This window comes from Drosophila pseudoobscura, chromosome 5, assembly GCF_009870125.1.
Source record: "Drosophila pseudoobscura strain MV-25-SWS-2005 chromosome 5, UCI_Dpse_MV25, whole genome shotgun sequence".
In the NCBI taxonomy this organism is placed as follows: domain Eukaryota; kingdom Metazoa; phylum Arthropoda; class Insecta; order Diptera; family Drosophilidae; genus Drosophila; species Drosophila pseudoobscura.
Window position 1 is genome coordinate 1,511,554 of NC_046682.1, and position 25,677 is coordinate 1,537,230.

At 39.7% G+C, this 25,677-nt stretch overlaps 1 protein-coding gene across 19 annotated transcripts in view; it reads left to right on the plus strand.

Moving 5' to 3' along the window:
* Window positions 1-25,677, plus strand: part of bt (projectin protein bent) — a 54,502-nt gene that overhangs the window by 12,099 nt on the left and 16,726 nt on the right. For 11 of the 19 annotated variants that reach the window (XM_033381294.1, XM_033381302.1, XM_033381304.1 and 8 more), the window contains 23 exons: window positions 129-173; window positions 372-494; window positions 588-647; window positions 831-929; window positions 1,651-1,965; window positions 2,070-2,195; window positions 2,342-2,380; window positions 2,757-2,933; window positions 3,331-3,555; window positions 4,476-4,649; window positions 5,695-5,730; window positions 7,411-7,443; window positions 9,734-9,881; window positions 10,045-10,418; window positions 12,334-12,459; window positions 12,580-13,279; window positions 13,361-13,714; window positions 13,898-15,607; window positions 19,783-20,682; window positions 20,768-21,531; window positions 21,643-21,778; window positions 21,957-22,847; window positions 22,960-25,632. In XM_033381294.1, coding sequence (XP_033237185.1) covers window positions 129-173; window positions 372-494; window positions 588-647; window positions 831-929; window positions 1,651-1,965; window positions 2,070-2,195; window positions 2,342-2,380; window positions 2,757-2,933; window positions 3,331-3,555; window positions 4,476-4,649; window positions 5,695-5,730; window positions 7,411-7,443; window positions 9,734-9,881; window positions 10,045-10,418; window positions 12,334-12,459; window positions 12,580-13,279; window positions 13,361-13,714; window positions 13,898-15,607; window positions 19,783-20,682; window positions 20,768-21,531; window positions 21,643-21,778; window positions 21,957-22,847; window positions 22,960-25,632 — 10,228 coding nt within the window. The remainder of the gene's footprint in view (window positions 1-128; window positions 174-371; window positions 495-587; window positions 648-830; window positions 930-1,650; window positions 1,966-2,069; window positions 2,196-2,341; window positions 2,381-2,756; window positions 2,934-3,330; window positions 3,556-4,475; window positions 4,650-5,694; window positions 5,731-7,410; window positions 7,444-9,733; window positions 9,882-10,044; window positions 10,419-12,333; window positions 12,460-12,579; window positions 13,280-13,360; window positions 13,715-13,897; window positions 15,608-19,782; window positions 20,683-20,767; window positions 21,532-21,642; window positions 21,779-21,956; window positions 22,848-22,959; window positions 25,633-25,677) is intronic. The other 8 variants (XM_033381308.1, XM_033381306.1, XM_033381295.1 and 5 more) reach the window with 6 other exon arrangements.

Consider the following 25,677-nt stretch of genomic DNA (forward strand, 5'->3'; position numbering starts at 1 on the left):
ATGTTAGTACATATGTACTTATGTAAATGCACGTAAATATATTAATAAAATTGTTTTGCTAGTTCTTTATGTTTGCATACAGGAAGGAAACAGAAAATGATTCTCATTGTTCTATCTTTTACCCACAGAAACAGTCAACGGAACAGATCGCCCTCAAGAAGGTTGACCGCAAGGTATGGAAGGCTAGGCTAGGTTGTTTTTAGTCTAAGTTAAGGCTCCTTAAGATCTACATATGCATGTACATAAATACATAGATACATAGATATGTATATAGAAAAAAATATTAATATTCTTTAATATATGTTCTATATCTTCTATATTATATGCTATATGTATGTATACGTTACTTGTTTAATGTTGATGTTGATCAGGCAAGTGTTGTATCCATCAAGGATGAGACTACGTCTGAGGTACGTCGACAATCGATTATTAAAACACATGAAGAAACTTTAGTTGAAGATATCAAAGTGTCTTCACGGAGATCTTCCTTGGCGGTAGGTTGGACTTAATGGAGTATTTTCTTTAAGAACTATTTGTATAATTTTCCATGTCCGTTTTTGTCCCTACGTTTTATTTGTAACACAAAGGTGGAAGAGTCTCGGGCAGAATCCAGGCGCTCATCGGTAGTTGACAAGAAGGCCTTAGAGGTAAGTACTCTTATGTATATCCATATGGTGTATACATATCATATACAGAAATAGTTGAGGTTCACAAAACTGCGGTCTTGCGTACGAGAATATCAATCCATCAATAAAATCTAGCTAGAATAAATCTTTAGTTGAAACCTTCACATATTTACACCCATAAGAAAATACATATATTCCCTGCAGCAGACTGATATTAAAAAACTAGATGCTAACAAAAATCCACAAGCTTTAAAGGAAGAGATTCCCAAACTGAAACCAGCAGAAAAGCGACGTACCCCAAAGGTGAGCGAAGTGGAACATCTATCTATGCTACTCACCTACGACTTTAAAATAGTTCCGTACTATTTTCTATCTTTCTATCTGTGTCTTTTCTGTCTTTCTAATCTTAAGCTCTTTAAGCTCTCCTTTCAAGAAGAATGTGTGTGAATTATTATTAACCTTGTATTCTCATAAGCTTAAAAATATATTGCCTTTTTTCCATTTAATTGATTGCATATGTATTTTCCTTGAGCATCTACTGTTCTTTTGGCAAATATATGTAGCTGAAATATGGAAGTCCAAGTCTTTCTGGAAAAAGGAAAGAAATCTGAAACTACTGCTTGCAAAGTTATTTCTTTTTCTGCTATCAGCGATGCATTTGAAATATATGTACATATGTACTATATTGATTTTGTCTGGCGTACAAACGTAAATCATTCTTTTCTGGATTGTATAATCCAGTTCATTTGTACCTCTAACTGTTTTTTAAATTAGCTATACATTTTTTAAATGACTGAAGCTCCATCAGAATATTTTATTGTATATCTCCAAAGAAATGAAAAATGTCTTAATCTGTGCGATTTACTAACTGCCTTAGTTCAACTAAAAAATTCGCATTCTATCTACGTATCCTAATTCTCAGTAATTCCTGCCTTGAATCTATTTCCTCCTCTAATTAATGTTTCGCCCACAATGTTTTTTATTATGTCTTTATGTTGTGTGCTCATCTTGATGTTTCGGTTAGACCATTGAGGAACAAAAGCCAGCCGAAGTGCTGCCAAAGCTGCGAAAAGCATCCATTGCACAGCCAAAGGAGGAACAGAAACCAGAAGCGGCAAAGCCGAAAGCCAAGGCCAAGCCAAAAGCAAAGAAAAGTTACGAAGAACTACCAGATATCCCAGACTACGAGCGTCCGGTACTAGAGAAGTATGAAAAATCTGAGTTTAGCCCATCGGACTTTACTCGTGAGTTAGATATTCCAAACAAAATGGAAAAGCCCGTATTAGAAACTGGCAAAAAAGAAGCAGAGCTACCCGTCCAGAAGAATGGCATGCCAAAGGTAACATCTATCTTAAGATTTTTCTACTCAAATATGCATTATTATACGTTTTTCTCACTGTTAAATACTCGTATTATTGTTAAATGTGTCGTCTATGCGTACAGAAGGCAGAAATCGTTGAGACTCCTGCGGAAGAGCCAAAACGTCTCAAAATTGGCAAAGGTAAACTTCCCGATGACGAAGATAGTCGGGATGGCGCAACACTTAAGCCGGTCATAATCGAACCAGAGGTAAGACTCGTATATTGAATACATGCTCTGGACTTACCCATGTATGACATACTCGTATAGAAACTAATTTCAAACCCCTGCATCTTGTTTTTGTTGCTATACCCCAATCCAATCTATGCTCCTCTCGGTCTGGCGTAAAATTTCAGAAGGAAAAACCTAAAGCTGGAAATGAAAAACTTCCCGAGGTAAGTCGAATTTAGGAAACCAACCATACCAACCGAGACTACTTACATATGCACATGTGTATTATTTCGGCAAGCCGGCGTGTACTTACCATTTCCAAATATGCTAAAAAAATATATACATATGCAGATAAAACGATAAGAATATCGTTTATTTATTTATCAGTAATCAGTACGTGCAACTTTAGGGGTACAGTTCTGAGATCAGAAAATAAATTTACTTTGAGCATGCATACACATGTATTTAATGTATTATTGGAGATTGTACGTATAAATACATATACATATGTACTATGTAAATAAGATGAGGAAGATCACCAACATACTAATTTCAACAAAAACGAAAACCATTTTTAAATGGAAATACACCTACTACTAGCAGGCCGATAAACCATCAGTGATAGATATTATAAAGCAGCGACGTCGATCTTCTATCAGAAACATGATGACCAAAGAACCAATTCAAAACGAATCATTCCTTGGAGTAATTTTGAAACCAGTAATAAAGGAAGCTAATGAGCAAACTGCACCACAGCAAGCCAAACAATTAACAAAGGTAACAATATGGCACTACCTGTACCTGTCCCTGTCGGGAGCAGAATCAGTGCGCTCTCTCGCTCTCCTGTTCTTCTACTTTTCGCTGATTTTCACCTGATTCTTTGACTTTGAAGCTGTTTGTTCACGATCAGATATATACTTTTTACTCAAATCAACTGAGCTGCTGAAGATCTGTATTCCTCTGTACTTCACTCTGACCTTTTATACTATACTTTTTCTTCCGCTCGCTCTCTATCCTTTTTTCTGTTAATTTCTATCTCTCTCATTGTATCTCTCACTATTTTATAATGCGTCTTATGTAACTATATACATATACATACGTAAATACATATACTCGAACACTCCTTATATCCACTTTAATACTTCCTTCATTTTAATTTTGTTAATGGTCAAAGGCAAATGCAATGGAGCAGTTTAGTCCTACAAAAGCTTCAAAGGCAAAAATATCCGTATTGAAAAAGCCCGAGGCTCTAGCCGTTTTGGATGACTATGAGCGTCCCAGCCTAGAAAAATATGAACATGTTGACATTGATAAAACTAAATCAGAGAAACCTACACCATCCATTATCACCCCGGACATTAGGCCTCCAGAAGTACAATTGCCTTCAGAGCCATCCAAGGTAAGCATGGAGTTAGCTATACTTATCCATAACATCTATAAATACTATATAACCGAATGGTTTGTGAAAAAGTGAAACTTGGAAACTGAAACCGATCAAACCAATTGGTCAAGAAACTATTTCCATGACTACAAATGATCATTGATCAAAGCCACCCGTACGGTTTATTCGTTTGTTCTCCTGTATTTTGTTTAATATTTGATTCGTAATTGAGTCTAGTTAAGAATTAATGTGTTCATTGCTTGTACATGTGAATATGTATACATACTCTTAATAAAAAAGCAAAGTATTAGAGTTAAATATTCGCCGAACGGCTTTGCTAAGCGTTGTGTTCCGTTGAATATCACTAGGCAAGTTGGTTTAATAGGAATGTTTCTGAAAATATCAACATATTTTTATAATAAATATATATGTACGTAGGTAGTATATTATGTTATTATGTATAAATATATCTTATATTTATATATTTAATGTGTTGAAAAATCTTTTGTCAAAATTGTCTGTTCGATGTCTGTCTCCGCTTGACGCTCTTGCCAAACGGTTGAAAAATTGGAAATTATCACGCTTTTATTTTTGAGTGATTCAAAAAAGTGCAAACAGAAAACAAGCTTAACTCACAATGTACTACTAACATGAACGCTCGTACCATTGGTTGGAATCTGTGATAAAATTCTTTTATTTCTAAAGAATTCCTCGAAAGCAATTTAAAATGGCATCCTTCAACTTTACAATAACTGCGGTAAACTAATAATTACTCCAACCCACCAGCGAGTTCCGAAAAATCTGCTAACCATTTCCACCAATTATTATAATAAAGACTATACTATCTAGGCAAATGATTTACATAAATTTGTAGAATGTGTAGATCGAGTAACAAAAACCACGTTTTTCCATATTTATTTATATATTTTTTGAAATAGGAGGAAAGGCCAAAGGTGCCCAAAATGCAGCCGCCAGCACCTGGAGATCCACCAAAGATCGAGGTGATACGGGAGAAGCGTCCATCCTTAGCACCAGAGCCACCAAGTCGACGCGGCTCTCTTATCCCTCCAGCCGATACGGGTCGCCGACCATCACTAATTATCAATGATGAGGTAAATTTGCCATTTATATCTAAATGTGATAACAAACGTATACATATACATATACATTTACAATTATCACCTTTCACTATGCTATTTACATAAGACAACGATAATCTTGTCGTATCGATACGTTAGGTATTTCAATGCTACTCGTAGGCACATATAATTGTGCAAGTAACCTGAGAAACAAATAAATGTCAATCTAAATTAATTCACTCCAATTAAATACATCTTGGGCCTGACTACACACATATGTGCATATGTAAATTGAATACATACATATGTAGGGCCTATTTTTCAGTTTGCTTGAATAGTCAGTTTTTTTTAGCTGCTGTATATACGCTAAATAAGTTTCATCAGAAATTTATAATACCCGTACGCTTGTCAAATCAACATGAATTCCACTCTTAGCGTGCTAGAATTGCATTAATTTCGCATCTCAGTCGTTTAAAGGGAAACGGCTAGTCTTAAACTATGCTGTGTGTAAAATTCCATTTTGATGGTTAACCAGTCTAGGTTTCTGTGATGGAGGGACACTGAATTAGTGCCTGAGAGCTTCCAATTTTTTTATAATTCTATGTGTATTTATGTACGTATGGAGCTTTAGTTATTAAGAGTACAGAAGCATATATGTATTATGCTCGTAAAAAATAAAAAATATGTATGGTATGCTTATATGTACTCGTAAATTGCTTTCTCGATTAACTGTTCTTAACTTTGTGGACTTTGTTAACGCCTTACGAATAGTATTTAGTGATAAATTGAAAGTAGCTAATTTATATATGTATTTCCTGTGTTCCCTTCTATGTATCTATGCAAATTGTCCTCAAAACTAAACAACATTCAATCCAATCAATGAACCTATAAACCAAAACACTCCATTAAATAACAAACCAACAAAACAATGTTCTTCAACAATATCAACAACAAACAAACAAAACAATCTTCCAACGCATACCCTTTGCATTCAACAACAACACTCGTACACACTTACTACACTGCCAATCCCCCCTCAACTCAACTCAACACAATCAACAAACACCAACAACCATAGAAGAAACTCCGGCCGGGAGAAGTATTGGACGCACGGGTAAGAAACCTCCGACATTTTTCTCAATTTCTTAACACAATAAGCAATGCGAGCTCTAGCCAAGTGATTAGTTCTTTTAAGAATTCTAAAGTATTTTTTTGGGAAAATCTGGTACTCGTACCTTTGATCACGTCAAAATCATTATTTATTTCTGGTTATTGGCAAAAAACGCATCCGAACAAATACGAAATGTATGTATGACCCAATTGCGGAAGTCAATTAAAATTTCATATGAGGTGCTTTCGGGGTAATTGGGTATTGGACTATTACAGCGTAATCTGAGTCGACCCTTAAAAATTAAACTGACGTGGCGATTCTCGCACGATCCGCATGGCCAAGAGAATGTAAAGTTTTCAAATCAGTTCAGTATCAGTATCTTACCAAAAAACAAAATCAAACGAAATAAATTACGAAGTTCTTAACTGTTTTTAATTCAAAATTCTGCGGAAAATACGTATGTTCAAACGATGAAACTAAAATTTCCGCCTTGGCCATGAAGCATTCTCTCTACATATTTATTGTATGTATGCACATATGGATGTGTATATGTATTCTATATTCGTTTTCATATTATATTAATACTGTTTTGATATTCTGTGCCTACCTAAACAGGGTGGCCTTCCAACACGTCTAATTATATCGTGTCGTATTCTCCCTCGCTGTAGTTCTAAGCAATAAAAAATTTTTAAAAAAGACCCAAACGAATAAACTTGCATAGTCTAAAAATAGAACAAATTTTTCGTCCCTAGATATAGCAAACATATGTATCCTCCTATTTATATAGTACAGTGAAGTTACAACAAAAGGTAGCCAACAAGAACAAATATCAAAGCAATGGCTTTTGAAAATGTTTAAAAGCAACGAGTATGTAGCCCTTCCTTTGCGCGTAGCCCTATTATCATTTGAGATCGGCTAGGCTAGTGTGAGTGGCTTATGTTGGATGCTCGAGTGGCCACTGTGTCAGCCGATGAGTACATAAACTACGCGTATGTATATATTAAAATTCTTGCCAATATGAATTATGTATATATTCTCATATTTATATGCATATTTATGTGCAAGAGGCACTCATATTTTCGTGTAGATGAGCTAGCTGTTTCCATTTAACGATGCAGCCTCAAAGCTACTATGTGGCTATGAATATACGTATATCCTACAGTTCAGATTCATAACGGTATATGCAATTGAAGAATATTGTTCAATTAATAGTGTCGCGTGTGAAAAGACAGCTTCTAGATCCAGCATTTCTAAATCTGATTCATCCAAGTTCGTTTGAAATTATGGATTGATAAGTATTTAAGGTGCAATTACATTTTTTTTTGGCATTCTAGTATTTTTTAGATTTCTTTATAGACTTATAATTTAAAGAATAGATATGTTTACTACATATGTATTTAAGAGATGTACAGATGTAAGGGGTAGAGTGGGGAGCTAAAAGGGACCTAAATGCCGTCTACTACTATAACGGGTATAAAGAATCCTGAGACATCCTTAATACTATCCATAACCCCACTGATTTTTAAAACTCAGTCCTGCACATAAGTACTGGTACATTACATATTAACATACATAAATACACACTCGTACCAGCCCAGTCGAATCGATTCAATGAAATGATGTAGTATGTACATATGTTGTTTAGCAATATAATACAATTCAAACATACTCGTAATATTACAGTTGTTGAGGCCAGGCGAGGTCGGTGAAGGACAGGTGAGAGTTAGCTGCGTTTTATTTTTCCATAAGTAGTCTTGGTCGCATTCCTTGTTAACATTTGGTGAACTGCCATTGCCATCCACCTCGACACACACACACACTTTATAACAAAGAAACTTACATAAAACCACACACACACACAGCGTAGTTTTTGTTAAAAATTCACTGGATACTCAAATAAAGTTACTTCAATTCCATGAGTTCCAAACAAACATACATACATACTATTTTATGTCGGCTGTCCATGCTCACACCACACCCACAACCTAAACCTGTACGAACAGCTGTGTGCAGTGGAAACTTCGAGTACTTGCTACCATTAAGTATTGCTCAGAAGCACAGTCGATACTAAGTTCAGGTCCTACTTAGTACAAATTTTAAAACCGACATCTGTTGTCCAAATAACTAATAGCACCCACCATGGTATTAACAGTAGTCGTTGAACTTTTTTATGCTGATCGGATTAAGTATGAACCTGGATTCCGTGTCGTGTTTGGAAGCAGAGTTTAGTGCATGTTCCATTTCTTATTCAATTAATGCGTTTTAAGTATTGTAAGTCTACTGTAAGTCGGCACAACAAGTCTTGGTTTTCAAAGTAAAAGAATGACTTCGTAAATTCTTGTTACGTCTCGGCATTGTTGTATGTACAGAAAGATAATAAAGTAATTAATAGAACCTCGAAAAATGGTGAAAGAACAATGCGGATAAGTATGAGCAGTGAAATATTTAGCAACAATCAAATTTTATAATTTTTTGTAATGTCTTTAACTTTAATTTAACACATTTATTTTTCTTGATCATGTTAGCAAAAGCAACAGCGACCTGGAGAAATGGGGGACACGAAACAGGTCTTAAAATTGTGGTCAAATGATCACACATACATATATTCTTTTATTGTCTGTTCGCTTGCTTTTCGTTGGCCACTGACATGAATGAAAGTTTACTATTTTATACATATCTGTACTTAGAAGGACGTATGTAACATTCCGTACTCAAACTTTGTAAATACCCATAGTTTTTTTTATTTCAAGCACAATCCCGACTAAGTGTATAAATATAAAGAGAATGGGAAAAGAGTGAATAGAGATAGTCTCCTTATGTTTGCAACATTCGCAAACGACAATGCACTCTGAAAATTCCATTGGAATGTGGTCATGGGCGTGAGCTGTTGACGCACCACGAATGTAATCCTAAACGTTAATTTGATGTACTGTACATACTTTTAGAATATATTACTTAGAAAGAACTTTACCAGTATCAATATAGGGAACATCAGTTGGAAGCTCAGCATTATTACCCCTCTACAGACACTGTACCTGTACATATCCATGAAATCATTGAGAAAATAAATATTTGTATTTGTATAGCACCAACGAGTATATTAGAATTTGGTGGATATGGTTAAAGGTATGGCCAGCTTGCCAATCTTCCATCCGTGTTGAAATAATGCTTCCCTGTTCAACTGTCGGATCGCACCTCACACATCTGGAAAAAATATTAATTTTACAAAATTTTTTTTTTTTCTTTATGTCAACAAAGTAAAGTGTAGAAAATATATAGATACATATGTATGTATGTAGCTAAAAGAGTAGGGGGGGCTAATCTTGTGCGTGTAAATGTTCAAACTTAAGATACGTATATCTAATCTACAAATGTCATTAATACCAGTTATTTAGATAATGATAATCAAAATTATATAATATTTTTGCAATTACGTTACAAGTTAGAATTAAAAATTAATTTTTTTAATATTTATATATTTGAAAAGCTTCAAATCAGTGCAAGCAGCAAGTTATTCCATTTTCATTTACCATGTACATATGTATGTACGTATTTAACCAGAATTCAAGTTTCATTCCTTGTTAAAGTAGAATCATTTCATATGTATTTCGAGTTTCATTCCTTGTTAAAGTAGAATCATTTCATATGTATTTCGAGTTTCATTCCTTGTTAAAGTAGAATCATTTCATATCTATTTTGTAGAATGATTGTAGTTATAGATTAATGTTACTTTGCAGTTGGTTTACCCATCCTTACCCCGTCCCGCAGTATGCATTTTGATTTTGAATTTATGTACATAATTATAATCGGAACTTTGAAAACAGAAATTACATACATTACACGTATTATATTTCATGTTATGGACAATTTAAAGTTGGATGTCTTGAATGTTATCCAGATTTCTATCTAATATCGCCAAATTGTGAAATTAATAACAGACTCTCTTATTTATATGTATGTTTTTGTCTACTGTCCAAATGTTTTACTAAATGTTTGTGGCTAACAGCGGAGACGACCCTCGATCGATGTTCGCCGTCCCAGCGTCCAAGATCTAGAAGATCTTATTAACAAGCCATCCACACCACTACGCGATGTCGGCGATGGCGGTCCCCCCTCTATTGTTGATGTCCAAGAGTCATACTCAGTGGTGGAAGGTATGTACTATATTTCATATCTATGTACATATGTATATAGCTGTCGTTTGAGCAGAATTTTAAAAATCAACATTCTACCTTTCGTGTCTTGTGTATTATGTATTCAAATAATTAAGTCTGACTAACATATGTATCTGTTTATTTCGTGTTCTTTGTCTTATAGACTCGACAGCTTACCTTACGGTTGGCGTCGAGGGCAGTCCGGCACCCACATTCAAATTTTACAAAGGTGTTACGGAAATCCTAGAGGGCGGTCGGTATAAGTTCCTCACGGATGGGCAAACAAACACAATCACTTTGTGTATGCGTAAGTGCAAGCCCAACGATGAGAGCAAATATAAGGTTGTGGTGTCCAATATTCATGGAGAGGATTCGGCCGAGATGCAGTTATATGTGTCTGATTCAAGTGGTATGGATTTCCGTGCCATGCTCAAAAAACGTCGTTATCAAAAATGGGACAAAGAAGAACAGGACCCCAATTGGGGTGATCTCAAAGAGACCGAAAAACCATTACCGGCCCTTAAAAAAGTTGAAAGGGTAAGGAGCGATCGGATTGCATAAATACGTGCATTCTATATGTGTGTATCATATATGATACCAATCAATGCAAATTACTGACGATGCTGAGATGAATTTCATTCTGAGTTGGCACCTTGATTATAACTACATATGTTAAAGTCTTTCGAAACATGAAGTGTTTTCAAAGAATTTCTTTATACTCGTTTTAAATAAAACGAACTCAATCATTGTGCCAACTCGGAGTCTAACCAATCGTTTGCTCTAGCTTGAGTTGAATTTACTAAACCCCAGTCAAACGAAGATACACATCAATTTGCTTTAGCGCTCAATCACATAGTCATAGTATTTACCGAATAGTGAACAAAAATTGCATTGCAAAAGTAGCATTCTTCAGTGAAAATTTTCATACGTAGTATGTACATATGCACCATTTCAAGGGAATAAGATCTTGTATATGTGATATATACATTTGAAAAACTCAGGGAACTTTAATAAGACATAGATAGATTTGATTATATGCATATATTACTATCTGATTATTATAACTGCAATATAGGGGCCATCATCACGTAGGCCATCTTTAGCTGAATTGATCCCCGATTGGCCGACGCTGCATCCGTTTCGACGAGAGGAGGTGCGCTCTGTCACTATTCTAGTTTTAATACTCAAAATGAATTATTATTGTGATTATAATTACTTGTATTACCTAACGTTGCAGAGGTGAGACAACAAATGTTGCTTTTTGAAGCCTCTTTTTGGAGCGTAATCCGTTCTACAAATCAACGCATTTCCCTACATATATGGAATATATGTATATGTACATATACTTGTAAATGTGAATTTTGTTTTATTTTTACCGACATGAATGGTAGAACAGTACGGCCTCCCGTAACGCGGCTGTGGCAAGTTTTTTGCTAAAGCCAATAGCTAACATTTTTTTTAGATATACGAGTTTTCCAATATAATTTGATGTTTTCGGCATTCAGCCATTTGTATTTTGCTTCGCTGGATATGTATTCTGGCTGGCTATTCTATTTCGTCTAACAGCTTCCACATTAAGTATATCAACTTCGCACATACGCATCTTTACTGCTTATTTTTTGGAAATATTCTACTTACTTGCATACATATTATAATAAGACCAAAACAATTGACAGATCGACCAATCTAACTAAAAATTCGATATACGATAAGTATCAACAAAAAATTCACACTAAGCATACTTGGTACAAAACATTTTTCAGAAGTGAGAAAATGTTCAACAATTTTACCAAGTACACTATCCCAATTAAATATAAATTGTGCTTATATATTACATCCAATCGATAGGTACTATGTACTCTGCCTAATATTTTTTTTGAACATAATTTTTAAATTTGGCTATAATCTAGTATTATATAACCAATATTTAGATTTTTGAATATATGAATATAATATATCATAACGCTGGAGAGCTAGGGCTTTTTATTCTGTGTTTTTAGAACCTATTGATTGGGCAGTGTAGTATACTTGGGCAGTGTTGCTATTGTTGCATGGAATACAATACGCAATATCATATTACTGAAATAGCTAATCATATGCTTATGCTCTTATGACTGATAAAACAGAAATATTCTTTGTTTTTTGAGCATTTGATTAAGCGTAAGCATGAATTGGATATAAGCTAACAAATCAAAATAATGTTATACACACATAATACATATGATGTGTGTAATGTGCGATTGACTCGTTTGATTCGATGACAGTTTTTTGACGGTGAGGGGGAGTCTATAGTACATACACACAGGCATATGTACGTACGTTGTGTGTTTACATTATTTGTATTAATCCAATGAACACAATGGAACACTAAAGAGCGCTTAGTAATCGTATATCCAATTTACAAAACTTTACCCATTTTTGACAACACAAACCTCGCGATGTATGAGCACAGAAGGTGGAGTCGTTCCTTAGTCCATTGATTGACCAGTTTGCAAAGGAGGGAAAGGATAAAAAGGTTGTGTTTGAGGCCAGGTTCAGCAAACCAAACTGCAAGCCAAAGTGGCTATTCCGCAAGGATGTAAGTATGACAGCTGGACTGGACCGTGCTTATCCAAGTCCCAGCTGGAACATTTCAATGAAAACTTCAATAAATTGTATGCAATCAAATCAAACCAAATTTTTCCCCCCCAAATTGTAGGAGGTTTTTACGGGCAGCAAATTTAAATTCAAGCAGGAAAATGATACATATCAGTTGATAATTACGCAACCAAAAGTGGAAGATACTGGAAAGTACACCATCGAAATTGGCGGTGTTTCAAGCACGGCTTTCTTGAATGTCGAAGAAGCAGATCCTACATATACATTTACGAAGCCACTCAAAAAGAAACTGGAGGGCTTCACACAGCATGAAACTACATTAGAGTGTTCTGTCAGCAGCAGTATGGCAAATGTACATTGGTACAAGGATAATACAAAGATCGAGTCGGATGATCCTCGCTTCCTGATATCTAAAGACATAAATGGCAACCTTAAGCTTATCATTAAAGACTCGCTACTGGAGGACTCTGGCCACTACCGATGCCAACTGGACAAACAACCCGATAAGACTGAGTGTACTCTGAAAGTCGTTGAGTACCCATACAAGTTCGTCAAGGTTTTGAAATCTCAGCAGTGCATCGAGAAGGATACCGTGACACTCGCCTGTGAAATCGATGATGCTCAAGGGGATGTCCAATGGTTCCGCAACGATGAGGAAATAAAGCCCGACAAGCGTATACAAATTGTAAAGGAAGGTCGGAAGCGTAAGTTGGTCATCAAGGATTGTAAAGTTACTGATGCCGGCCAATTCAAATGTACTACGAATGCGGACAAGACCGAGGCGGAAATAATTATTAATTGTAAGTGCATAATTGTTGCTGAAAATGATTATATATATATTTGTATTTCAATTATTGTTGTTTTGCCGTTTTCTATTTAAGACCAAAATCGTTTCAATAAGAAACTTAAAGACACAGATGCCGTAGAACGAGAGAAGCTAGTGCTGGATGTCGAACTGCAGGACCAGACAGCGCCTTGTGATTGGAAATTCAATGGGGAACCAATTGTACCCAATGAACGTATTGAGATCAAAAATTTAGGTGGCGGAAAGCATCAGCTCATTTTTAATGGCCTAGACCTGTCTGATGAGGGCGAAATCACATGCGAATCTGGGCAACTCAGCTCAAAGTGCAAGCTTTCGGTGCGAAAGGGAGAAAGTAGACCGAACATTGATTGCCCTGATGAGTTTGCCGGACCTATTAGTTCACCTGTAGTGGTAGAAGTACCATTCAAAGGTAGGTCGGAATTTCCCCTTCTAATATGTATGTAAATATATGTACACATATTAACTTGCATACACTATATCATAGCGACTTTAAGGGGCCTCCTTACTCCTTACTTTTTTAAAGCTACAATTAAAAAACACATTTTTCAAGTCATTCTGTTTTCCAACTCCACCCCCCTCCCACCCAATGTAGTTAGCGGTACAAAACAATCCCCAGTTGAGGCAAAATTATTTAAGGACGGCAAGCCCTTGCCTGTAAAGGATGTGGAAGTCGCCGTGACCGATGACAAAGTCACGTTCAAAATAAAGAAGCCTTCCAGAGATTTATCAGGGCCGTATCAAATTAAAATTTCTAATGGTCAAGGTGAAGATACAAAGGATGTACACATTATCTGCCAGGACGTTCCACAGCCACCGCTGAATGTCGATGTTACAGATGTGTATCAGACATCGTGTGTTGTAAACTTCTCACCACCTGAAGATGATGGAGGCACTCCAATATCTAAATATGTGATCGAAAGGCAGGACTTGAGTAAGAAGCAAGGTTGGGAGCCTGTCGCTGAAGTGTCACCTGGTGAACCGTGTAAAAAGAAAATCGATGACTTAGTGCCAAAGAAGCAGTACAGATTCCGTATTCGTGCTATAAACAAGATTGGCCCATCAGATCCAGCCACATTTAAAAACACAATACTCGCTAAAGATCCATGGGATGAGCCTGGAAAACCCAAGGCGGTTGATCTTACCGACTGGGATAAGGATCATGCTGATCTCAAATGGGAAGCACCAGATAGTGATGGTGGTGACCCCATCACTGCGTACATTGTCGAGTATAAGGAAAAATTCTCAAACGATTGGGTTGCCGGCAAAGAGGTAGACGGCGATGCAAGAATTGCAACAGTGGATGGCCTCAAGGAGGGTCAACAGTACGAATTCCGAGTCCGTGCTGTTAATCGGGCAGGTCCTGGTGAGCCTAGCGACAAGACTAAATCCATAATTGCCAAGTGCCGTTTCGTTAAGCCGTTTCTTGTGGGTGATGGTCTTAAGAATATTACTGTTAAGAAAGGGCAAACCGTTCGCTTTGACGTTAAGTACGATGGTGAGCCGGAACCAACAGCAACTTGGCTAAAGGAAACTGAAAACCTCAAGTTCGATAATCGAATTTGTCTTGAGCAGCTGGAGAGAAATTCCTCAATAACCATTAAGAAATCCGTCCGCAAGGACACAGGAAAATATAAGCTGGTGCTCACAAACAGCTCTGGCACTATTGAGTCCGAGGCCCAAGTTGTAGTTCTAGACCGGCCATTGGCTCCGGGTGGTCCTTTCGAGCCAGATGAGGTTAGGGCTAACCATATCAAAATGAAATGGAAGCGTCCACAAGACGACGGTGGCTGCGAAATAACGGGTTATGCCTTAGAACGGATGGACGAAGAGACAGGACGTTGGATACCTGCGGGCGAAGTGGGTCCAGATGAGACCTCTTTTGATTTCAAGGGACTAACTCCCAACAAGAAATATAAATTCCGCGTTAAAGCCATTAATAAAGAAGGCGAATCAGAGCCGCTCGAGACAACGGACGCTATCGTGGCCAAGAATCCCTACGATCCCCCAAGTCCACCCAGTCAGCCAGTTATCGATGACTACGACAACAAGAGTGTATTGCTTAAATGGAAGCGACCACCATCAGATGGTGGCCGACCCATTACTCACTATGTCATCGAAATCAAAGACAAGTTCTCACCAACTTGGAGCGAGGTAGCGAAAACAGAGGACCCCACTCCGGAATGCCAGGTGGAGGGCCTCAAGGAAAAAATGGTCTATCAGTTCAGAGTACGTGCAGTTAATAAGGCTGGTCCATCCGAGCCATCGCAGCCAACTGACAATCACCTTTGCAAACACAGAAACCGTAAGTCATGCGAAAGTCCATGTCCATTCTATCTAATCTTACTTTATTTTCTTAAGCCCCATTCTGTTATTCTAGCTTTGGCTTAACATTTAGCATACATTTAGCAAGCAGAAACATATTTTATATGCCTCTAATGAACTTATTTTGCTTTCAGTTCAAACCATTAAATATCATACCCATTTTAACCATTATCATCTTAATTCGCTTTTATTTTTATACCCGATACTCAAAATGAGTATTGGGGTATATTAGATTTGTGGTAAAAGTGGATGTGTGTAACGTCCAGAAGGAATCGTTTCCGACCCTATAAAGTATATATATTCTTGATCAGCATCAATAGCCGAGTCGATTGAGCCCTGTCTGTCTGTCCGTCCGTCCGTCTGTCCGTCTGTCCGTCCCCTTCAGCGCCTAATGCTCAAAGACTATAAGAGCTAGAGCAACGATGTTTTGGATCCAGACTTCTGTGATATGTCACTGCTACAAAAATATTTCAAAACTTTGCCACGCCCACTTCCGCCCCCACAAAGAGCGAAAATCTGTGGCATCCACAATTTTGAAGATACGAGAAAACTAAAAACGCAGAATCGTAGAGAATGACCATATCTTTTAGACTGCAGAATCTGAAATCGATCGTATTATTATTATAGCCAGCATCAAGAATACAATTTCATTTTTTCTCGCCCTGTCTCTCTCTAACACACACGTAGCATAGGCAGCTATGCTTAGAGTAAAACATTAGCGCCTAGATCTCAGAGACTATAAAAGCTAGAGCAGCCAAATTTGGCATCCACACTCCTAATATATCGGACCGAGACGAGTTTGTTTCAAAATTTCGCCACATCCCCTTCCGCCCCCGCAAAGGATGCAAATCTGGGGATATTCACAAATCTCAGAGACTATTAAAGCTAGAGTAACCAAATTTAGTATCCGCACTCCTGTTAGATGTCACTATAAAACGTAAATCTCAAAATTTCGCCCCACCCCCTTCCGCCCCCACAAAGGACGAAAATCTGTTGCATCCACAATATTGCAGATTTGAGAAAACTAAGAACGCAGAATCATAGATAATGACCATATATATCAGATTGCTGAATCTGGATCAGATCAGATAATTTTTGTAGCCAAAAGGAACAAATCAATTTGCATTGGCTACGCAGCGCCCGACGTCACGCTCAGACTGATTTTCTGTCTCTCTCGCACGCTCTCTTTGTCGTGTCGTTTAATATTAGCGGCGTCTGCCGGAGGAGAGCCATACTGACTTAGTATCGGGTATAACCGTAGAGTTGCGGTGTCCGCAGCAACTCACAACGTTCCACCTCGTTATACCCGATACTCAAAATGAGTATTGGGGTATATTAGATTTGTGGTAAAAGTGGATGTGTGTAACGCCCAGAAGGAATCGTTTCCGACCCCATAAAGTATATATATTCTTGATCAGCATCAATAGCCGAGTCGATTGAGCCATGTCTGTCTGTCCGTCCGTCCGTCTGTCCGTCTGTCCGTCCGTCCGTCTGTCCGTCTGTCCGTCCCCTTCAGCGCCTAATGCTCAAAGACTATAAGAGCTAGAGCAACGATGTTTTGGATCCAGACTTCTGTGATATGTCACTGCTACAAAAATATTTCAAAACTTTGCCCCGCCCACTTCCGCCCCCACAAAGGTCAAAAATCTGTGGCATCCACAATTTTAAAGATACGAGAAAACAAAAAACGCAGAATCGTAGAGAATGACCATATCTTTTAGACTGCAGAATCTGAATTGGATCGTATTACTATTATAGCCAGCATCAAGAAAACAATTTCATTTTTTCTCGCCCTGTCTCTCTCTAACACACAGGTAGCATAGGCGGCTTTGCTTAGAGTAAAACATTAGCGCCTAGATCTCAGAGACTATAAAAGCTAGTGCAACCAAATTTGGTATCCACACTCCTAATATATCGGACCGAGACGAGTTTGTTTTAAAATTTTGCCACACCCCCTTCCGCCCCCGCAAAGGATGCAAGTCTGGGGATATTCACAAATCTCAGAGACTATTATGGCTAGAGTAACCAAGTTTAGTATCCGCACTCCTGTTAGATCTCACTAGAAAAAGTATATCTCAAAATTTCGCCCCACCCCCTTCCGCCCCCGCAAAAGACGAAAATCTGTTGCATCCACAATATTGAGGATACGAGAAAACTAAAAACGCAGAATCATAGATAATGACCATATCTATCAGATTGGTGAATCTGGATCAGATCAGATCATTTTTATAGCCAAAAGGAACAAATCAATTTGCAGTGGCTACGCAGCGCCCGACGTCACGCTCAGACTGATTTTCTGTCTCTCTCGCACGCACTCTTTGTCGTGTTGTTAAATATTAGCGGCGTCTGCCGGAGGAGAGCCATACTGACTTAGTATCGGGTATAACCGTAGAGTTGCGGTGTCCGCAGCAACTCACAACGTTCCCCCTCGTTTTTTTTTGCTTTTGCCCAATATTATTTCGAAATGCTAAAATAATAGTGCGAAAATTAGACAAATTAATTAAAAACGAGGGGGAACGTTGTGAGTTGCTGCGGACACCGCAACTCTACGGTTATACCCGATACTAAGTCAGTATGGCTCTCCTCCGGCAGACGCCGCTAATATTTAACAACACGACAAAGAGTGCGTGCGAGAGAGACAGAAAATCAGTCTGAGCGTGACGTCGGGCGCTGCGTAGCCACTGCAAATTGATTTGTTCCTTTTGGCTATAAAAATGATCTGATCTGATCCAGATTCACCAATCTGATAGATATGGTCATTATCTATGATTCTGCGTTTTTAGTTTTCTCGTATCCTCAATATTGTGGATGCAACAGATTTTCGTCTTTTGCGGGGGCGGAAGGGGGTGGGGCGAAATTTTGAGATATACTTTTTCTAGTGAGATCTAACAGGAGTGCGGATACTAAACTTGGTTACTCTAGCCATAATAGTCTCTGAGATTTGTGAATATCCCCAGACTTGCATCCTTTGCGGGGGCGGAAGGGGGTGTGGCAAAATTTTAAAACAAACTCGTCTCGGTCCGATATATTAGGAGTGTGGATACCAAATTTGGTTGCACTAGCTTTTATAGTCTCTGAGATCTAGGCGCTAATGTTTTACTCTAAGCAAAGCCGCCTATGCTACCTGTGTGTTAGAGAGAGACAGGGCGAGAAAAAATGAAATTGTTTTCTTGATGCTGGCTATAATAGTAATACGATCCAATTCAGATTCTGCAGTCTAAAAGATATGGTCATTCTCTACGATTCTGCGTTTTTTGTTTTCTCGTATCTTTAAAATTGTGGATGCCACAGATTTTTGACCTTTGTGGGGGCGGAAGTGGGCGGGGCAAAGTTTTGAAATATTTTTGTAGCAGTGACATATCACAGAAGTCTGGATCCAAAACATCGTTGCTCTAGCTCTTATAGTCTTTGAGCATTAGGCGCTGAAGGGGACGGACAGACGGACAGACGGACGGACGGACAGACGGACAGACGGACGGACGGACAGACAGACATGGCTCAATCGACTCGGCTATTGATGCTGATCAAGAATATATATACTTTATGGGGTCGGAAACGATTCCTTCTGGGCGTTACACACATCCACTTTTACCACAAATCTAATATACCCCAATACTCATTTTGAGTATCGGGTATAATAATAATAAAAGAAACTATACAGTCTAGTCTAGTCTATGTTTGACCACATACATATGTATGCGATGTACAAGCATACATAGTATACATATCAATCAACGGTATCAACGCTGAAATAAAGAATATGTTATAGCATAGCGAACCAATGCAAAATATACTTTTGGAACAGTCGTCACCCAGACTGGGGAGAGAGGACGCACGCTGATTGCATGTTAGTAACAGCTAATAATTTCCAATTATACATTTTCCCAAAGGTAATCTACTGGAAACTACAAAGGAATAAAAGAACATATTATTAAGTATTATTTTTTGCTTATTGTGTTTTTATGCTCATTTGCATATGTGACACGCTGATCATAGTAATCATAATAATTCACAGCAAAATGCACCAGCTTTGCCTACTGACAACGCTTCTATTGCGTAGTATGTACACATGTATGTAGTTGTGCATCCCTCCAATGTTTTACAGTGGAACTTAAATTAACTCTTGTTGTGAACTTATCTCCATTCAATTTATAGTCAAACCAAAGATTGATAGATCTACGTTTAAACGCGTAACTATCAAAAGTGGTCGCACCCACAAATGGTCAGTGGACGTCATTGGGGAGCCAGTACCCGAACTGCATTGGAGCTGGAGAGACGATATCCCACTGACTAATGGGGATCGGATCAAGATCGAAAATATCGACTATCACACCGATTTTGTCATCAGTAATGCCCTGCGCAAGGACAGTGGTTTCTACACTCTGAAAGCAGAAAATCGTAATGGCGTGGACCGCGAGACCGTGGAATTGGTTGTGCTAGGAAAGCCCAGCTCTCCGAAAGGACCTCTTGCCGTTAGTGACGTAACAGCAACGGGCTGCACATTGCAATGGAAAAAACCCGAAGACGATGGGGGAGTTCCTATCAAGGAGTACGTGGTTGAGAAAATGGACACAGCTACGGGCAAATGGGTGCGAGTTGGGCGGTCACCAGGTGAAAAAGAGCCGCCTAGCTTCGATGTGACTGGGCTGAATCCCGGATCAGAGTATATGTTCCGCGTTTCTGCTGTCAACGAAGAAGGTGAGTCCGAGCCGTTGACTACTTTGGTCGGCGTCGTGGCAAAAGATCCCTTCGATGAGCCCAACAAGCCGGGCACTCCCGAGGTTACCGATTATGATAATCAAAGTGTAAGCTTAAAATGGACTCCGCCTAACAATGATGGAGGTGCCCCAATCCAGAAATATATCATTGAAAAGAAAGACAAAAATAAACCCGAGTGGGAAAAGGCTTTGGAAATACCAGGTGACCAATTGGAAGCTACAGTCGCTGGTCTTCAGGAATATGGAGAATATCAGTTCCGTATTGTGGCCGTTAACAAAGCCGGACCGTCGCCCCCATCAGATGCAAGTGTACCTCAGATTGTGAAGTATAAAAAATGTAAGTCAATAGACTGTGGCTCCATTAAAACAAATTTAAATTCTGCTATTTCAATTATTCACGGTTTTTTTGTTCCTTCCTACAGTGAAACCGCGCATTGATCGAACAAACCTGAAGCCACTGTTGGTTCGCGCGGGTAAACCCATCAAGTATGATGTTAATGTTCGTGGTGAACCTGCGCCAACAATAACATGGTATCAAAATGATACCGAGCTCAAGCCAACGGAACTACCAAGCAATAGTGAAATTAAAAACATACCTTACAATACAAAAATTTCAATTATTGACACAGTCAGAAAGCATACAGGCATCTATAAAATCCGTGCCGTTAATGAGCATGGCGAGGATGAAGCCACAGTTGAAGTAAATATCCTTGGCCCGCCGGGTAAGCCAAAGGGACCATTGGATGTGAAGGACGTTACTAAAGACAGTTGCAAGCTCAAATGGAAGAAACCTGAGGATGATGGTGGCAAGCCCATCACGGCTTACCAAGTGGAAAAGTTCGATAAAAATCAAGGCCGTTGGGTACCTGTGGGTCGAACCTCTGGCAATGATACCGAACTTGATGTCAAGGGTCTTCAAGAAGGTCATGAATATCAGTTTCGGGTTAAGGCCATTAATGAGGAAGGGGAATCGGATCCCCTGGAGACCGATGGCAGCATTATAGCAAAGAATCCATATGATGCTGCCAGCAAGCCAGGTACACCCAAAATTGATGACTATAATGAGCATATGGTCAAGTTGAAGTGGGAGGCCCCTAAAGATGATGGTGGTGCTCCGATTGTTGGTTACGTTATCGAAAAGAAAGATAAGTTCTCACCCATTTGGGATGAAGTACTCACAACCAATGTAAGTAATGATATAGACGCAAAATTTGTCATAACCAGAATAGTATACTCGTATAAAGCTAATTATAATTTATACCATTCTAACGATTTCGTAAAATATGCATTCTTTAAGACACCTGCACCTGAAGCAACCGTCGATGGCCTCACTGAAGGCAATGTGTATCAATTCCGTGTTCGCGCAATAAACAAAGCTGGTCCCAGTGAGCCCAGCGATGCAACAGAACCACATTTGGCCAAGCCAAGGAATCGTAAGACTGTTTTTTGCGCGAGTAAAAATGGAAAACTAACTCTGTTCCACAGCTTTAAAATATCTCTGAACTGCGCTAATGTTAAGCCAAAGGCACAAACAGATTTATTCATTTGATAATGCATTCCCAGACCTTTTGATTTTCAATTGACTCATATTTATTCATTTATAATTTCTAGTTAAGCCATCTATTAACCGCGAGAAAATGAAGCCCATCAAAGTTCGAGCTGGCCAAACAGTTAAGTTCGATGTGGACGTCAAGGGAGAGCCAGCACCTACTCTAACATGGATTTTCAAAGAAAAGGATTTAACTGCCAGCGGTCAAGTACGGTTGGATAACGAAGACTATAATACTAAACTAACATTGTTGGATACATCTCGAAAAGAGAGCGGCATGTACAAGCTACGTGCTGAAAACATAAACGGCCTGGACGAAGCTGAGGTAGAGGTAATAATCATTGACAAGCCCTCTAAGCCCGAAGGTCCGTTGGAGGTCTCAGATATTCACAAGGAAGGCTGCAAACTTAAATGGAAGAAGCCCAAGGATGACGGAGGCGTACCCATTACAGGCTATGTAGTAGAAAAGATGGATACCGCAACAGGCAAATGGGTGCCAGCAGGATCGGTAGATCCTGAAAAGACAGATATTGATGTAAAGGGCTTGGATCCAAACCACCGATACCAGTTCAGAGTGAAGGCAGTAAATGAAGAGGGCGAATCTGAACCCCTTGAAACTGACTCGGCTATCACTGCCAAAAATCCGTATGATGTATCAGCTCCACCTGGACTACCGGAGCTCGAGGACTGGGATGAGCATCATGTTAAACTGAAATGGGAGCGACCAATTCGAGATGGCGGCTCTCCCATTACTGGGTATATAGTGGAAGTTATGGACAAAGACTCTGGAGAGTTTGTTAAAGCTCTTGAAACAGATGGTCCGATTTGCAAAGGCGTCGTTAAGAAATTGGAGGAGGGACAACAATATAAATTCCGCGTTCGTGCCGTTAACAAGGCCGGCCCATCTGATCCATCCGAGCAAACCAATTGGCACACAGCCAAACCTCGATTTTGTAAGTTTTTGCAGTCTCTGAATATTTCTATACGTATACAATGTATAAAAGCCTATCTCTTATTCTCTATAATTATTCTATATAATTCTCTAATCTCTTATTCTCTATACAGTGAAACCCCACATTGACCGCACAAATCTTTCACCTGTAATTGTGAAAGCTGGCCTATCAATCAGCTTGGACATCAACATAAGGGGTGAGCCCGCACCGAAGGTGGAGTGGCTCTTCAATGGAGCTCCTTTAGTCAGCGACGAGGAGGGCATCAAAATTGATAACATTGACTACAACACCAAGTTCTTTGTAATGCGCGCCAAGCGACCACAAAGCGGAAAATACACAATTAAAGCTGCAAACGAAGTCGGTGAGGATGAAGCTGAATTGGAAGTGACAGTGTTGGGTAAGCCAGGAAAGCCGAAGGGTCCCTTGCAAGTCAATGATATAACCAAACATAGTTGCAAGCTCAAATGGGAAAAGCCGGAAGATGACGGCGGTGCGCCAATTGACTATTATGAAATAGAAAAACTCGATCCGCATACTGGCCAGTGGCTTCCATGCGGAAAGAGTACAGAGCCCGAGGCGAAGGTGATTGGTCTTCATGAGGGAAAACCATATAAGTTCCGCGTAAGGGCTGTCAATAAGGAGGGAGAGTCAGAGGATTTGGAAACGGAAAAGCCAATTATTGCAAAGAATCCGTTTGACGAGCCAGACAAGCCTGGCAGGCCAGAGCCTACTAACTGGGACAAAGATTTTGTGGACTTGGCCTGGGACGCGCCCAAGAGCGACGGCGGCGCTCCAATTCAGAAATATATCATTCAAATGCGTGATAAATCGGGACGGGCCTGGGTGGATGCCGGCACAGTTCCTGGTGACAAGACAAAGGGTACCGTTACCGGTGTCGAAGAGGGCCATGAATACGAGTTTCGTATTGTGGCAGTTAATAGAGCTGGACCTAGCGACCCCAGTGATGTTTCCAAATCTGTGGTGGCCAAGCCGCGCTTCCTGAAGCCTCATATCGATCGAAAGAACCTGCAAAAGAAAATCATGCGCAGTGGACAAATGTTGCATATGGACGCTGCAGTGAAGGCAGAACCCCCCGCAAAAATTACATGGACATACAATGGTGCGGAAATCAAATCTAGCGACACAATCAAAATCGAAAATGAGGAATACAAGACTACTTTTATTATGCCAAAGGTAAGGCGAGCTGATCGAGGAACGTACATCGTGACAGCCAAAAACGATTCAGGCACCGATACAGTTGAAGTGGAGCTGGATGTGCTTTGCAAGCCCAGCAAGCCAAAGGGTCCTTTAGCCGTCTCGGACGTAACTGCCGAAAGCGTTCACCTGAAATGGGATAAGCCTGAAGATGATGGAGGAGAACCCATTGATCATTATGTTGTTGAACGCATGGACACGGAAACAGGTCGATGGGTTCCAGTTCTCACAACCAAATCGCCAGAAGCCGACGTTACAGGTCTGACAGAAGGCAAGGAATACCTTTTCCGCGTCAAAGCTGTCAATAGTGAAGGAGAGTCGGAACCCCTAGTAACTGACACACCGACTACAGCTAAAAATCCATTTGACGCAGCTGACACTCCCGGTAAGCCTCAAATCTCCGACTGGTCTTCCAACTATTGCGATCTTAAGTGGAGGGCCCCTGACGACGATGGTGGAGCCCCAGTTACTGGTTATATTGTAGAAAAGAAGGACAACAACACCGGAAAGTGGCAAAAGGTGCTGGAAACAAATACGCCTGACTGCAAGGCACGCGTTAATGACCTCATTGAAGGCAAAAAATACCAATTTAGAGTTAAAGCCGTCAACAAGGCAGGCCAAAGCAAGCCTTCCGAACCATCAGATCAAATGACCGCAAAGGACCGATTTGCACCACCCAAAATTGATAGAACCAATATTAAGGATATCACCATTAAAGCAGGCCAACACATTCGGTACGACATCAAGGTATCTGGAGAACCACCAGCGACCAAAACCTGGTTCCATAATAAGGCTCGCCTTGAGAACGACGACAGCGACTACAATATTGATATGGAATCATATCGCACCAAGCTGGCTGTGCCATTTGCTAAGAGACTGCATACGGGAAAATATACCATAAAGGCCGATAATGAATCTGGCCACGACGAAGCTTCATTTGAAGTCTCTGTGCTGGACAAGCCGGGTGCCCCAGAGGGGCCACTGCGTGTTACTGATGTGCACAAAGAGGGCTGCAAACTTAAATGGAATGCTCCCCTAGATGATGGTGGTCTGCCAATAGAGCATTACGTTGTGGAAAAAATGGACGTGGAGACTGGACGTTGGATGCCATCTGGTCGCTTCAAGGAGCCATTCGCTGAACTGAATAATTTGGAGCCTGGACATGAATACAAATTCCGGGTGTTAGCTGTAAATACTGAGGGCGAGTCCGAACCGTTGGCTGGGGAGCAATCTATTATTGCGAAAAATCCATTTGATGAGCCGGGCAAGCCCGGTACTCCAGAAGCAGTGGACTGGGATAAGGATCATGTAGATTTGGTATGGCGCCCACCACTCAACGATGGTGGCTCACCCGTCACCAGTTACGTTGTTGAAAAACGCGAAAAAGGCACCGACAAGTGGATCAAAGGAGCTGAGGTTGCTGCTCCAGCTTTCGGGGATGAGTGCAAGGCGACAGTGCCGAACCTAAACGAAAACTGCGAGTATGAGTTCCGAATCAAGGCCGTTAATGCGGCCGGGCCCGGTGAACCATCTGACACTAGCAAGACTATCATTACTAAGCCAAGAAAGTGTAAGTAGTTTCTTATTCTCATTCTTATGCCACTGATTTATTTTA